General features: G+C 30.6%; 2 protein-coding genes across 4 annotated transcripts; both read right to left on the bottom strand.

The window, feature by feature from the left end:
* Positions 1 to 6,605: 6,605 nt before the first annotated feature.
* On the bottom strand, positions 6,606 to 9,599 carry LOC137814569 (glucosamine 6-phosphate N-acetyltransferase). Of its 2 annotated transcripts, XR_011081656.1 has the most exons (3): positions 9,336 to 9,559; positions 8,695 to 9,233; positions 6,606 to 6,857 (listed from the first exon to the last, which is right to left on the bottom strand). XR_011081656.1 is itself a non-coding variant. In XM_068617376.1 (2 exons), exon 2 carries the CDS (start codon positions 9,225 to 9,227, stop codon positions 8,760 to 8,762), a length of 468 nt encoding a protein of 155 aa, XP_068473477.1. In that variant the 5' UTR covers positions 9,228 to 9,233; positions 9,336 to 9,599; the 3' UTR covers positions 8,420 to 8,759. The 2 variants fall into 2 exon arrangements, 1 of the variants encoding a protein (XP_068473477.1); XM_068617376.1 differs by lacking the exon at positions 6,606 to 6,857 and having other exon boundaries at positions 8,420 to 9,233; positions 9,336 to 9,599.
* Positions 9,600 to 10,787: 1,188 nt separating this feature from the next.
* Positions 10,788 to 16,195, bottom strand: LOC137814567 (cell division protein FtsZ homolog 2-1, chloroplastic-like). 2 transcript variants are annotated; one of them, XM_068617374.1, is made up of 8 exons: positions 15,925 to 16,195; positions 14,964 to 15,701; positions 13,654 to 13,953; positions 13,208 to 13,298; positions 12,901 to 13,025; positions 12,211 to 12,303; positions 11,286 to 11,351; positions 10,788 to 11,181 (listed from the first exon to the last, which is right to left on the bottom strand). In XM_068617374.1, exons 2-8 carry the CDS (start codon positions 15,594 to 15,596, stop codon positions 11,053 to 11,055), a joined length of 1,437 nt encoding a protein of 478 aa, XP_068473475.1. In that variant the 5' UTR covers positions 15,597 to 15,701; positions 15,925 to 16,195; the 3' UTR covers positions 10,788 to 11,052. The 2 variants fall into 2 exon arrangements, with proteins under 2 accessions (XP_068473475.1, XP_068473476.1); XM_068617375.1 differs by having other exon boundaries at positions 15,809 to 16,065.
* Between the last annotated feature and the right edge of the window lie 164 nt (positions 16,196 to 16,359).

The following is a 16,359-nucleotide window of genomic DNA, read 5'->3' as shown; positions in this document are numbered from 1 at the left end:
TTAGAAAACAAATACTTCACTATCTCAAATTCTCATAAATAACTTTCCAAAAATAAATAATGAACTTGGACGCATTTTAGAGAGGGAAAAACAATAATAATGTGATAAGTGAGTTTAATGCTCATGTGTTATTATTATAAAAAAAATTACATTGTCCATCAATAATTAGGAATACTGATGTTATGAATATTATATAATTATCGTAAACGTGAATAAATTTTACTGTTATATAAGTAACATTTACCATGATTTTAAACCAACACAAAAATAACAGTGACCCAATTCTTTAAAAAAAATCATAATGAACCATGTTTTATAATTTCTTCCTTTTTTTTCTTCCCTCCAAAACTATTTTATTCACTAACGGCCAAATAACGAATAAAAATAAAAGGTTTAGTTGTACCTTAAGCTATCTATACCATATTTATTTTTATTCTAATTATGCTTTTCTTTTTTATGCACAGAAAAAGCATCAATTATGAAATTTGAGATGCAACTCATGTTTGTTTCTTTTCAGCACCGTAGTTATATGTAGGACAGATACCATTGACGTACACTTGTGGATAAGTGTAAGAGAAAGAGGAAAAAGAAAATCAAGAGAAAGAAAATGAAAAATATGACAAATAATGTAAAGGAAAATAAATAAACACATAAAATAGAAAAGAATGTGACCATTAAATGAGAAAGCAAGTGGGAAAAAAAATCTAAAACAACTCACAATAAAGATTGGTTGATAAAAGATTACAAGATAAAATATATATGCATGCATTAATTTTTTTGAAATAGAGAGGTATACTTTGAGCAACATTCTTCCAATTTAGAGATAATCAACACTAATTCTTTCTTACTCAAGTTAAGATTTTTTTGAAATTTTGTTATTAGTGTTGTTCAAATGACATCTTTCTATTTTAAAAATTTGTGTTTGGTTGTTTTAAATACTTATTTTAAGATAATAAAGGTTAATTAATTTGTTTTATATTTATTTTGATGATAAGGTGTGATTATAATTGATAAGTATGAATTAAGATATATTTGAAGATTGAATTTGAAAAAGAATAACAAACACTTGAAATAGTATTTTATCCTAGTTTGTGTTTTGTAGAGTATTGGAACAAATCAATGTCTAAGAGATAATCTAAATAATGTAGATTAAAATATTTTATAATGAAAAACTGAATAAAGTTCTTGTACTGAACTTACAAATAAGCTAAGTATAAATAAGTTAAGTATAAATAATAAACTATCTTCAGTGCATTTAGTTACTGTGAATGAGATAATATAATTTTATATGTACAAGTCAAATATTAATATTCGGTAAGACTATTTAATATATTTTCTAAAAAACATCACAATTCAATTTTGTATTGAAATAAAAAATGGATGTAATAATAAATGGATGTAATAATAATTTGTGGAGAAAATGTAACATCTCTAATTTTACCTATATATAATACAATAAAAGTAAAAAATACTATGTTAACATGTGAATATATACAACTATCTCATAATTGTATTTCAAAAAAATATTTCTCTTCATAAGGATTTTAATATATACATCAAAAGTTTTAAAACAAACAGAGCATTCAAATTAAAATTATTACATCCTCCAACTACTCACCGAAGAGCATGATATACGGTTAGATTCTAAATCAACATTTCATTCAATTTATAATTTTATAAACTCTACACATTACATTGACACTTTCTACTCAGAATTATACAAACACTCTCATTGAGTCATTGAGCTATTATATCAATCTATACATATATATGATTTCTAAATCAAAATCATTTAAAATCAACCGCCAATTCCCATCAAACATTTCATTTAACACGATTCTACAAACTATTCAAATACATTATACAACATCTACTATATCTACCATTTCACATTTCAATTTCAATCAATTTCCAATCAACTCAAAACAAGAAACCATGTAAACAAATTTTTTGAACTGGTGATCACGTCACATCCACATCCAGATCTTCCAGCCTAGGATTCTATTGAAAATTTAAACTAGCTTCCCTCACCTTTACTTGGACAGATGCTCACGAAGAGCTTCAAACCTACCAAAAAGCACTACAAAGTCTTAATAAAAAATCTAACTTATAACACTAGGACTCTGATCTAACAAAGACTACTCCTATAACTAAAAGAGGGTCATGCATAAACTTAGATTAAGACAAACCTACAAGTTCAAAATTTGACTCAAAGAAAAGAGTAAAAATTAAACTTACTCTATAAGAGATTCTGATCGGGCAGTCTTGTAGATCTCGTTGTCAGGAGTCTAATGGCGGACTACTACCGTTAGATTGTTGAGTGAGGATGTTAGAATCTTAAAGAGAAGAGAGAGGAAAAGAAAAATGAACTTCTAGAGAGATATTAATTATTTTGAAATGAAACCTGAATAACTAATTTCTTTATTTATATGTTCTTTTCATTTTAATAATAAAATATTCAGATATCTTTTAAAATATACCACTTTTACTCTAAAATAAATGTCTAGATCCTTATAAATGAGTATATTGATATTAATGTGTGGAGATAAATATTAATTTATGAGATGTGATTTTAAATAGACGTTAGTTTTACCTTGTATGTATGTTATTTTGTTACGCAATAATCTAATTATTATATACTTTTGATACAAGAGTAGATGGAATTATAAACTTATTAAAAAAGTACATACACGATGAAATAATTTTTTATATTATTATCTTGTAGTTTTTACTATTTATATAAAATCCTATATGTATTTTGATTATAAGTCATAAATGTAAGTAAATATATTGAGACCACTTTATGATTATATGCATAGTATGGGTTGTTACATTATTTGAACAAATATTTTCTAAATTAGTAATCTATCTAAATTTTAAATATTTAAATAGTGTAGTACTTAAAATTCCTTATCAGAAAACAGTAGCGTGCTTATGGATAAGCCAAACATCTTTTCATCCAATCCATCGTACACTTGTACATTTCCTTGTCTGATCAGAAAAAGTCTCATCATGTTCGTTTATTTTTTATTTTTTTACTTCAATTATGTTCGTTTATTATTCACAATTAGGATTCAATTCAATTTAAAAACCGAAAATTTGGCAATGGATAATGGTGAAAATTCCAATTAGTTTAATTATGGTTTTGGATTAATGCTTATAATGATTTTTATTTGAAAAAAAATAACTAAAAGAGGTTTTTATAAAGTTGTGATTTTCTTTCAACAAAAGACCACCTAAAATTTTTGTTCCTTCTGGATTAATGATTTTTTTCCCCTATTCATTCATATTCGGTGTCGTCGTATTTATATTTGATATTGTCGTATTTATGCAGAGTGAGACTTTTTTTATTGTGGTTTTCAATATGCCTTTCGTGAAGTAGTGTTTAGGGTGTAGAGTACATTCTCGAGCTCTTTTTTATTTATCGTTACTTATTTTTTAAATAAAAGTTTTCATGTTATACAGTAATTTAAGATCTTAGACTAAAATTTTAAAAAAATTGAAAGTTTTTTTTTTGTCATTAGTGTGTCTATTTTATCAATTTTATTTCTCTTCATCGTCTCAAGTTTCTTTTGCAGCTCTAAGGTTAAAATATCATAAACTCAATAGCAAGTTTAGGAGGCATAACATGAATGAATGCTTGAATTGAAATTGAGATGGTGAAATCTAAGATTGTGGACCTTCCTTATCCACCCAATCACATGCCTCTGTTTTACAATAATTTTGCTGTTTAAGTCACATCATTTCTATTTAAAATAATTAATATATATATATATATATATATATATATACATACGAATTTTGTATAAATGTTTTTATTTGATGTGAAACTGCTTAAAGATATTTCAACTTAAAATTCATTATTAGTTTTCAATCTGAAATTAATATGTGAATATCTACTTCAAACTGTATTAATTAGTGATCACGCCCAAGCTGTTTGAACCAATTTACTTGGCAAATTTGAAAAGAGTAATATACTTTTAACACTAACATTTTTTTTTCCACTTTCATTTACACAACCAAATTTCTTTTATTTCAAAACTTTATTTGTATTAGTTAAATACAATATTTTATTATTAAAAAGAGTTGTAAATAAGGAAGAGTGTGAAAAGGGAATTTTCTATTTGAAAAATGATAGGACACATGAAAACATATGTATAGCATAAAATTAACATAAATGCACAAATAGTAAAAGAGAATCAATGTTTTAAGTTAAAATCATATAGGAGGGAGTTTACAATTTTAGTTTATCCTCTGAAGAATTACATAATGCTATAAAAACTAACTTTTGGTGACATTGAAAGTTGTAAAAGAAAAGACAAATGACTTTAGGAAAGTAATTCGTAGTAACACATTTTATCTCTCAAAATTGGAGTGTGATTTAAAAAAAATTATGACTGAATTGTGTAATCTTAGATATAGAACGAAAAAGAGTGATTTAAAAAATTGTAACTGGTATTAATTGAAATGTATTATTCAATATGTTCTAGAGATGTCTTATTTACTTTAATCAAAATCCTAAGTAATTAAGAAGACAAATTAAGATAAAAAAAATAATTAATCCTATGAAAGAATACCTAGTAAAGATAATCCTCCAAAGAAGGAGGAATAGCTAACTACTTCAAACAAAGTTCAATCACTTTGGCATTAATACAAAATACAATTTGCTATATTCATGATTTTCATATTAATAATATCAATAAATACTTGTCTATCCATTTCAAATAGTTTAACTATATCAAATTATATATTTCATCAAACTTCCTGTTCTCATACCCCTAAAGAGAATGAGATCAATATCTTATTAAGACCACACTTAAACCCTTCTTCTTTACACTCCTCATAATTTTGAAGAAATATCTTAGGAAAATCTTCTCTTACAATTTCTTTAATTGTGGCAATGAATGCTGAGAAATTTAAATATAACCTTTTACTTTATTTCTACTAGAAATAAATATAATTAAAATTCTTAAAAATAGAAAATAATCCATTTTGATGTAATCAAATATGAAAGAATGAGAAAAATAAAGAATTTAAATAAATAAGTTAAAATCAACAACTAAATAAAAGGAAAAGTTAATTCCAATAAAATTTTAAGAATTGACCTTGAAAGGTAAAGGTTTGAAATTATTAGTATTAAAGAGGGAGACTTTTTAAGTTTTAAGTAAAAAATGATTTTTTTAAGAATAAAGTCATCACAAAAAAAATCATTATTATTATTGAATGATTGAAAATTGAAGATTTCAATTTTCTTTAACGGTAAGTTTTTTTATTAAGTTATCAATAAAGTTCAATTTTAGCAGAATGTGAATTTCTTCCTGCGCCTCCTTGCTTTTCATCTTGTAATTTTAGAGAAGTCTAGTACACATAAGACGTGAAATGATAGCTTTTTTTTCTTTTAACTTTTTAATTGAGATATATTTTAATTTAAAAATTTTAAACTTTAGAATTTGAAACACAATTTTATTTTCCAAATATATTGTTAAAAAAAACTTTTTTTTAAACTTTAAAATTTGAAATATAAATTTTATTTTATTCTTAATTAACTTACATTGATATATCATGAAAACTTTTTATAAAAAAAAAAAACTTAACATTTGAGTTTTACTTTATTCTTAATCAGGTTACATTTAAGTTGGTTTTGAGTAGGACATTATTGACTGAATAATCTACACCTCAATCTCAATCAAATAATTTTGACTAGGATATTATTGAGTAAATCATCTTCACCTCAATCTCAAACAAGTCATCTAAAAATATATTTAATTTCACCTAAGCCAACATCTCTTCTAATTCAATTTAAATTATATCATTAATCACTTAACTTGGATTAAAAAATATTTCAAAAATAGGTCAATCTTAACCTCCTTTAGAGTAAAAAAAAAGTTAAACTATTAAATTTTGGCCGACCCCCTTGTAGAGGGGTTTTTAGCTCTGCAAGCTTTAGTTCACATGGATTAAGGTTTAATGAAACCATTTTGACTAAGTATTGGTCATAAAAAGCAAATGATATGTGACAGATATGAATGTATAATTAAGTAAAACAATTAACTTGACATATGAGAAGAAACAAGACTATTATTCAAAACCAAAGAAAAATATGAACTCTGTTAAAATATGAGTAGCAGTAGATCTTATACCTCGAGTAGTGATGCTGGTGCCAGTTGGTCCTCAGCTTTGACTAATATGCCTGATAAAAGTGAGAAATTTTACATCTACAAATTTGAGCACACAAGTTTCAACATTTTCTTTAAAAAAAATGAGACATTCGTGATCATAAATATGCAGTTTAATTCATTTTGCTAGGTCGATTATTAGGAAAGTACCAGTCAGACTTCCTCGGTCTGCTCCTCGCAATGACCTAAGTTAATCGACGCTAGTTTCAGTCTTATAATTATAAGCTTATCACTTCTCATTAGTTTTTTTTTTCTTTAACACTACTTGCATCAATGGGTGACAATAAACTCCGTAAACAGCAGCATTCAATTAATATAATGTTAAGAAATTTAATGAGCATTAATGATTTTCTATGTTTCAACTTTAGAATAGGGTTTAAGGTTTAGGGTTTGGTGTTTAGGGTTTAGGCTAAGTAGAAAGTCTGCAACTAGCATACCAATGATTTCAGATAAATCGTTTAAAAAAGATTACAATGGTTCAGAGGCCAGAAGAGGAAACCATGCATAAAGTTAAGCCTGAAAGAGACAAACATAAGGTATTTCTTGCAAAAAATGGAAGTGCTTCCAGCTCCTCACGTTCACTTCAAATTTCATGAATATAATAAAACTTGAAAATGGTTCACAAACTGGTCATTATTCTGACTGCCTTCGCCCTAGCAGGGGAATGAGATCATATCGTTTCTGCACAAGATAATATAATTATGTATTAAGTACTAAACACTAAACAGATTAAATAGTAATCTATCATAACAGCATTGTAAACTATAATCCTTATAATTGATGGTTGGATATTGGTTTATACACTATAAATACCTTCTACTAAAACAGATGGAATGGACAGTACAAAATTGGCCATACTTATGAATCCCATCTATTTTTAAGTTGAAACTATGAACTACGATTAACCTTCAAAATTGCATAAATGGGAGAAAAAACGTTAAAAAGTAAGAAACAGTGAGTATTCATATTATAATTAATAAAATAAAATAAAAAGTGGGCACATGCAACAAATATTTAACCCAAAGTGTGAGCTAGTCAGTAAGTGCAACTCCAAATTTTCCACTACCTATGTCATTTTATTCTCCTTCTCACCACCTATAAAAAAAGATAAGCTTGGGAAAACAGCAAGTGTCTATCGCCATTACCATTTTATCGTATTAAATGTAATATAATTTCTCTAAACTATGTCATTAACGAAGGAGATGAGTATTTTAGATGTAATCATTTGAATAGGTGAGAATGGAAACATGGGAGTGGCAACACTCATTCCCATTAATGGAATATCAACCACAGCATACATTTTAATTGAGCCTTCAACCCCTGATCAACAAGAAGATTTGTACACTGTTTGATTGCTTCCACAAATAATAGTAATAATAATTATTATTATTATAATGACTACCAGAAGAACACTTACGTAACATTTGGTGCATGAACAAAACAAAATGGAAGATCCTATTCTGTTCCTTTCTCCTTGGTTCCACTTTTCAGCAGAACCAAAATGTAACATTTTCTAACCTCAAGTTTGTTCTGAAATATTTTTAAATGAACCAAACATAAAATAGAACTCGTGTGTTCTATTTCATTGTAGCACATCTATCGAATGTCATGCTACCTATTTTGACTAATAGATTACTAATTACCATATCCCCTTTTGATAACAAAGCGGTCAATCATAGAAGCAAGCTTCCCGGCAAGTGAAAGAAACTAGCTATGAGGGAGTGACATCAGAATTGGCAGTGATTAGTACAAACTACAAACACTTATGAATCAGTCAAATAAAAACCATTCCTCCAAATGCTTCCATACCGTTCCAATTTTGATACTGTTATATCAGTTCTGAATCTGCCTAAAGAGCCCTAATTTTAATCAAAAACCTTTACAGCAATATCAAGCTTAATCCAACTGAATATAACACACATCATAATCTAATTCTAAAACTAATAATGATGTAATCAATCATGCACTATTTTGCAGTAAGAAGAAATACTGAGTCGATGAAAACCATAGTCTACATAACCAATAGTCCAAGAAGAAAATACATCACAATACAACAATAACCAAGTCTTAAACTAACCCCTTACCAGGGTAGTCATAAAGATCAGCCCTGTTTTAGATTGGCTACAATTGATTAGGTTAAAACGAACGTATAATCCAATAGAAGCTGTACAAAATCCGAAATCTTCAGAGATCTATTTATAACCGGAGCCTTAAATTTACTAAGAAAGCGTAACTATCTAATATCTTAGTAAGTTAGCAACCAAATCATTATAAATATTGGAAGCGTAATCTCCTTTAAAAGGTTATACAATGTCAAAATCTTAAAACCAACATGAACATGAAGAATATAAATTTATTTTTAAAAAAAGCCCCTCGTAGATTCACACCGATAATACCAAACCCAGTCCAACTAAAGCATCACGTCACTTAGAGCGGCCAAAATTATTGTTTCAGAAAACAAACAGCATGGAACATAAATCGTAATTGAATTAAGCATAGAGTCCAGAAGCTTCATTACCCCAACATTATCAGCCTCCCAGAGCTTGTGGACTCCAACATCAGAGAAGGTAAGAGAGTAGAAAATTAGTGATGATCAAAATACATAGCCATCTGAAGAGATTTGTTGTGGAAGCCACATTTCTCGTAGAACGCCTTATTGTCGAGGCTGCAATCAAGAATGACCTTATAGCATCCCATGGAATGCGCATGCTCCGTGAGGAAGTTGATGATTCTCTTTCCTAAATGCTTCCCACGTGCGCTAGAATCCACAACAACATCCTCAATGTGCCCAACTTTGCCACAATTTCTCAAAAATTTCTTCTCGATAAACACGCTCCCCGTGGCAATGATCTTTCCGGAAGCCTCGTCTTCAATCACGCCGATAACGTGGTCAGCTCCGACAGCACTGAGCTCTCGAAATCGATCCTCGAATTCTTTGTCAGAGACGGAATCGCAAACGCTGAGTTGCTGCAGCAACTCGATGAAGCCTTTGCCCTTGTCTGAGATCTCTAATTTCCGAACTCCGTACTTTTGTTCCTCACTGTTTTCCATCTTCTCCTGTGAGATCCAAATCGAATCAACAAATGTAATACAAAAACTAAACTAAAATTAAAACAAATTGCAATCAGAAAGATTCCCAATTTTTTTTCACGTTCTTACGCTTTGTTCTAAAGAAAGCACGATTCCTAGGGTTGATTTTTGGAGGATTGACGTTCATCTGCATATGGCTGTGAGTGTGATTCTTGCTTTTACAATCAGGTTGAGCTATCTGGATTTTTTTTCCCGTTCTTTTTTCTCTCACAGTGGTAATATTGAACATTTTCATCGTTTTTCAATCCAAAATACATTCACTGGTGTTCTGACGTGCTTTTGATGAGAAAGCTACTCTTTTGATGCCAGGAAATATCCAAAACAAGTCTCAATAAAGATTAGTTGATAAAAATTTCTTTACCTAACATGATGAAAATTGTACAAATTTATTTGGTTGTTTAACTTTGTTAAAATTTAATCGAAAATCACAATTTTTAATGAGTTAGATCTCACATTTAATGAGGTTTTATACCGATTTTATATTTTTGAATAAATTTAAACTGATAGTGGAGTGCTTTAGTAAAAATATATTAAAAATGTTTTATTAGTATTCTTCTGTTAAAAACTTAATTAAATAATTATGGATTGATCTCTCAGTAGTTTTACATATTTAAGAAAATGAAGGTGGAATGAGGTTAAACTGTTGTTATACAAAATATAAGTTATTTTTTATAATTTATTTCGAATAGTTTGTTAAAATAAACCAAAAATAGGTTATAAATATATCATTACCTAATTTTGAAATTTTTTCACTTCAATCTTTTATAGAGAGAAATCTCTTTACTTCTTTTTCAAAGAAGGGAAGGATAAAGGAAGTGTGAGAGGAGAATTAAGAGTGATGGTTTGATTTAAAAAAGAGAAGAAACTAAAAATGATAAAAATTACTTTATTATTTCTCGCTTACCACTTTTTATATTTTTATCTTCTATTAAACGAATCAAATTACATGATTTTCAAAATATTTATTTATAATTACTATACTTGATAACTGAATATTTAACATCATGTCTTACCTATTTTTTTTCTCTACTCTTCTTTATTTCCACAGTATCTTCTTTTTTCTCTAAACCAAACGTACCTTTCAAGCAATTAAAAAAAAATATTTTCTTACAAAAAACTAAATAAAATGTTTTAGATAGACTTTAAATACATTTTGTAACACTGTTTTATTAGTTGGCCAGTCACTTGTCTCGTTTTATCCATTAGTTACGCCTTTAATAAAAACAAAAATGCGTGAAAAAAAGAGAAATTAAAAAAAAGAGTGAGTCTCATTAATACTTTTTCACTACTATTTTTATCAAATTTTCTCTTTATCTATCCTTTATCTATTTCTTTTCCACCAAACACCTTTATTTTCACATTTTTTTCTTCATCCATTTTATTTTAATGTATTGTATTTCTCAAAACAGACCATTATAGACTAGGACAGCTTCACCTGGTCTGTGAGAATGTGAAACGTTCTCGGTTTTGTCTTCGGAACCAAGAACTGTCATGTACACGAATTTAATCTTGATCTGCTGGTAACACTAACAAGCCCTGACCGTACTGATATATTCCCTGTACAAAAATACAAACTAATGAACTTATTAGAACATGCCATCAAGCCTCAACTCAACACAACGGTTTGGAAAGTGCTTTGCTTTCCTGAACACTGTATACACAAAACGGGCCTAAGAATGTAAAAGAGGGAAAAACAGGACCTAATGCCTATACTGATGAGATTTGTATCCCTAATATTTGTCTGGTAAAGAGATGCAAGGGATTAAAGAACTTGAGAGAAAGGTGATTAAGCTCTTGGATAACGTGAGCGCCCCTTCTTCTTTAAGAATTCAGGGATCTCAACAAAACCACCATCAGTGAAAGAGGAAGATCGCCGATTGATACCAATGGTTTCTCCTTGCATGAGTTGACTGCCCTGCATTTTGGACAAAAAGAACAATCATATAGGTATTGCATCAGAGAGGGGACGGGAGACGGGACTAGGGGTGGCTAATTGGCACACGAAGGGAAGAGTCATACCTGTGTAGGCCTCCCTTCACTTTCCTCTTGACGCTTGAATCCAGTAGCAATTAGTGTTATGCTTACCTATTACATGGCAAATTTGAAAAAAGATAGGACAGTATGAGTATGAAAAAACATACGCCTCATAAAATTAAGATAAACGCACAAATCTTAATGGAGAAAATCAATGTTTTAAGTTCAAAAGCCGATTGGAGGGAGGTTAAATTTTATTTTATCCTCTGAAGGCCTAAATAAACAATAGAATGCTCAAAATTAACTTTCGGTGACATTGAAAGATGTAAAAGAAAGAACAAATGTCTCTAGGAAGGTCATTCATAGTAGCACATATCATCTCTCAAGAGAGGAGAGTGTAATTTTAGGCGTAGAAGGAAGATAGATAAGAAAGAATGAAATACTGTTTGATATTAACTGAAATGTATTACAATGTATGGATGACTTCAATATGCCATAAAGCCTAGAGTACCCCTTATTTATTTACTTACTCTAATAATAATCCTAAGTGATTAAGAAAACAAAATTAGGATAAGAAAAAACATTTTTAATCCCATGAGAGAGAATGATAAAACATTTAAAAAAAAATCATTTATTCTAACATATTAGTTGAGAGAACAATGCAATTTAAGCATGTTTCAAGTGAAAAGAAATGCCATTTGTAATATATATATATATATATATATATATATATATAATCATAAATTGTACATAGTAGGTAGGAGTATCTAAAATGTTTATGAAATGTGACATGCACATGGCAAATATTTTGAAGTGCGTGTGCTTCCTAGAAAGAAAAGGATAATACTATCTATGTATTGAACGCACTGCACAGGTGTAATGTTGCCCAACTCATATCTAGAGGAAGATGATTAGTGACATAAAGCTGTTGGTATAAATAATATTCAAGTGTTTGCATAGCTTAACTTACTTGACCACTGAGCGATGGATCTATTACTGCTCCAAATATTAAATTAGCAGTGGGATCCACAAGATCATATATAACTTCAGCTGCAGCATTTACCTGTAAATGATAATATTTAAATCCATAGCATACAAAAGACCATATTAAATATATGGAGTATGACGAAATTAATAGATTGCAGATTGTTAAACAGGTAGCTATTCAGAATTCAGAACCGAAAAGTTGTTTATTTTATTTCTTTGTTTACGAAATGGATGCCAAAGTATGCCTCAAAAAATTACTTAGTCGCTTAAAAAACTAAGCTAGCTTGCCAGTAAAGTATGACTACAGAATTATAGTAATTGGATTACTAGATGGAATTGGATGTCTTCTACAAATATTTTAAGTCCCAGACTTTCAATCATTGCCTAATATCATGTCCATAGAAAACTTATACAATTCACAATCATTTCAATCATGTAAGAAAGTATCACGATGGAATTCAACACATGGTCATAAGGTTCAATCATTCAGAAAATCCTAAGTTCAGGACATGCTGTGTGACCCAGATTCCGAAGGAAAAGGGAAAGTCTGTCTCTAAAAACAAAAAAGGAGAACGAAAGAAAGAATGAGGAGAAAAAAGCATCATGTATGTATTCAGATGAAACAATTATCTAGTAAAGATAACCCTGTAAAGGACGAGGGATAACTAGCTACCTCAAACAAGGTCAAATCACTTCCACCAGTTATGTTCCAGACAATTCCAGTAGCCCTTTCTATACCAATATCTAGTAAAGGTGACTGGATAGCATTTAATGCAGCATCTCTTGCCCTTGTTTTCCCTTCAATACAAAAAAAGGTAAGATAAATTTCAACTTTTCAATAATAAATAAAACTATGGATCAATATGTGCTCATCAATTTGGACCGTCCTCCTTTTTACCCATAAAAAAAGTGTACAGCAATAAGAGGATACTACATTTATATTTTAATAACTGATCAGTAAAGAGTTAAAATTTTAATACCAGTTGCAGTTCCTATCCCCATAAGTGAAGAACCTGCGTTAGCCATTATAGCTCGAACATCAGCAAAGTCTACATTTACCAATCCTGGTATCTACAATCAATTAACAAAATGAGCATTAGTGATTTCACAGACTAACACCATCAACTTTAAAACATGGGAAACATATAACTAGGTCATCTGATTAGTGGGGGATGGCCAGAGTATTTTGTCTACATGCATCCAAAATTGATAGCAGAAATGCAAGAGTTCTAGCAAATAAACTAATGGTAAGACATAATTTTGAGCTAACATCAGGTAGGGACTGCTGAATTGTCAAAACATCCCTCAAGGCTTCCATTTCATTGTTTCTTCCTTTTTCACTCCATTTACAATCAAGATTTGATAGGAGAAAAAATAACGAGATGAATGTATTTGTTTGTGTTCAAAGATCTTAATGATTCCATACCGTAATAATATCAGATATGCCACGAACACCATGTCGAAGAATATCATCAGCCAGATTGAATGCTTCAGTTACAGGGGTAGATTGAGAAACTGCAGTCAGTAGCTTGTCATTTGGAATAACTATGAGTGTATCAACATTATCTCTTAATGCTGCAATTCCTTCTTGTGCTTGAACTGCCCGTCTTCGTCCTTCAAAAGAAAAAGGAGTTGTGACAATACCGACAGTCAGTATACCCATTGATTTTGTGATACCAGCAATAACTGGTGCTCCACCAGTGCCAGTTCCTCCACCCATTCCGGCCTGCATAAATGAATTCTAGTTTTTCAAGTTTTTGGCAACAATGAACAGTTTTGTAGAACTGGAAAAATTTGAAAAATTATAAAGTTGAGGATTTCAAAGACCATGAACTGCTGGTTCCTTGTTTCTAACAGGCATTAATTAACAATTATAATTAATAATCAAAATTGAAAACAATAAAGACCTGAATTTCATACATGTTCCAATAATTTTCCTCCTAAAATTGACAAAGAAACATTGCATACAAGTTATTTGCCATCATAGACATTTCAATTTTATAATATTACGACCACAGATGTTGAAATTCTTTGTAAGGAGTTTTATCAATTTTGACATGTTAGTTCTCATTCATCAAAATGAGCTAGTGTTCTTTTTATTTTAGTGAGGGAGTTTTGAGTCACAACTTACCTTATGATGATATTATTCAAGACTTTGTTTTGGAAATTGATTGTACAACCTCTGTTTCATCCCTATTAAAGTTCCCCCTCCACAAAAGAATTAACAGTCCAACACCATTTAAGAGCATACATAGAAAATGAATGTGATAAAGAGCCATTAGATACAGCTAAGATACTCCCAAATTTAAAGATCTTGGAGAAATGTAAAAATCCAAAGGAGTGGTTCATAAAACAATAAGTGTCAAGTTACAAAGGTCAAATAACTTAGATCATGCACTCGAATATGTTAAAGGGAGCATGCAGAATAAAAATTTAAGCCTCCACACTAGTGTAACCCCTCAGATGTAGCCCCCTGATAGCCTTGTGGCCCATTCATCCTTGCACAACATAATCTATTACCATGTCTCCTTTCTTTTTCTACGAAAACATACACCGCCACAACCTAGTTCAAATTATGATTTTACAAACATATATTCTGGTATTGCAATAGAGCATATATGATAAACCTTGTCAGGTAGTGGTGGGGAAGGCACTACAAATAAAATTCACAATGCAAACCTGTAAGGCAGTTAGCATAAGCTATATCTCTAAGGAAAAGTGGTTAACAGAACATACAGTAACAAAAACCATGTCAGATCCATAAACTGCCTCCTGTATTGATTCCTCGCTTTCCTTGGCAGCATTCATACCAATCTCAGGGTTACCACCGGCGCCAAGACCTCGTGTAAGCTCCTCACCAATTTGCAACCGGTTCTGAGGAATGACTGGTGACATTCTCATGGCTTGAACATCAGTATTAACAATCCAGAACTCCACACCATTCATGGAGCTCTCTATCATACGGTTGACTGCATTTGACCCACCTCCACCCACACCAATGACTTTGATCTTAGCTTCATTGTAGTTACTTGGATTCATGGTGGCTTCGAAACTTTCAGCTACCTTTCCACTTGATACATCCTTTCTAGGTCTAGGGTTGTTCAATGCACTCCCTCCTTCTCCTCTAAGCATTGAAACCTCAGGGTGCAGATCCAGAAAAGGATCCTTGCGACTAATGCTGTGGGAATTCGTGGAGCACTTCACTTGAATCGAACCACACTTTCTACTGCTGCCAAACACATACTTGCTCTCTTGAATTTTCAAAGAGCACGATCTGCCACCGTGATTCTCAGAAATTGTTCTTCCTCCAACAACAGCCAGCACCCCCGCCGAATTCCTAGCATTAGAAGGTGCATAACAGGTACCCATTTTCACAGTATAGAAAGTCGCAACTTCGGATAAACTCACGACAAAATTAGCAGCAGTAAATTCAATACGGGAATGTTGCAATTCGCTCGAAATTCCTTCTGAAACCTGTTTGTGAAATTAAATAAATAAATAAATTAATAACGAATCATCGAATATTAGGTCATGCGAGGAAAAAATGAAGGAAGTAAACGATGGCAGAGTGTAGTTCATACAGTGCGGTTAACGGTGATAATAGAAGAGAATGAAATGCGCAAAAAGGGAGAATCGGCGCACTTAAAAGCATAAAAATGGAGAATGGAAATGCGAAATTAGAGGAACAGAGAAAAACCTGAGAAAAGTGAAGGGGTGTGAGAGAGTGAGTGTAGCATTTGAGTGGTGAAATGGAAAGGAGCAGTGGAATTATTTTCTTAGAAAGAGAGTCTCTGCATTTTGTTTTTGTTGATAAGTGAGAAATGAGTGCGTTTTGTTTGGGTGCGATGAGCGTGCCAACGCCAACAAATACAGACAGAACAGCTTTGGAATTGAAAACCCCTACTCCACGACGGCTTTTCTTTTCAACAACCTCTCCCTATCTCTTCTCTGCCCTTTTTACTTCAAACAAATTAATCACTTTCATTATTTCATCTTTCATATTATTTACAAACAATAATATGAAACAAATTATGTCATTAATCTAACTGTTATAAACGGATTACATTTTAGTTCTTTTTTACTTTTGAATTTTACATTTTAAATACTTGTGAAAATATTTGCTAAATGAAAA

This window comes from Phaseolus vulgaris, chromosome 1 (genome assembly GCF_000499845.2).
Source record: "Phaseolus vulgaris cultivar G19833 chromosome 1, P. vulgaris v2.0, whole genome shotgun sequence".
Lineage (NCBI taxonomy): Eukaryota > Viridiplantae > Streptophyta > Magnoliopsida > Fabales > Fabaceae > Phaseolus > Phaseolus vulgaris.
This window is presented reverse-complemented; position numbering and strand designations above follow the sequence as displayed.

Coding starts and splice junctions, on each gene's coding strand:
- LOC137814567 (XM_068617374.1), bottom strand. CDS start 15,596: ATGGGTACCTGTTATGCACCTTCTAATGCTAGGAATTCGGCGGGGGTG. Junction 13,299..13,653: donor GCATATCTGATATTATTACG/GTATGGAATCAT, acceptor AATTGATTGTAG/ATACCAGGATTGGTAAATGT. Junction 13,026..13,207: donor GGGGATAGGAACTGCAACTG/GTATTAAAATTT, acceptor TTTGTATTGAAG/GGAAAACAAGGGCAAGAGAT.
- LOC137814569 (XM_068617376.1), bottom strand. CDS start 9,227: ATGGAAAACAGTGAGGAACAAAAGTACGGAGTTCGGAAATTAGAGATC.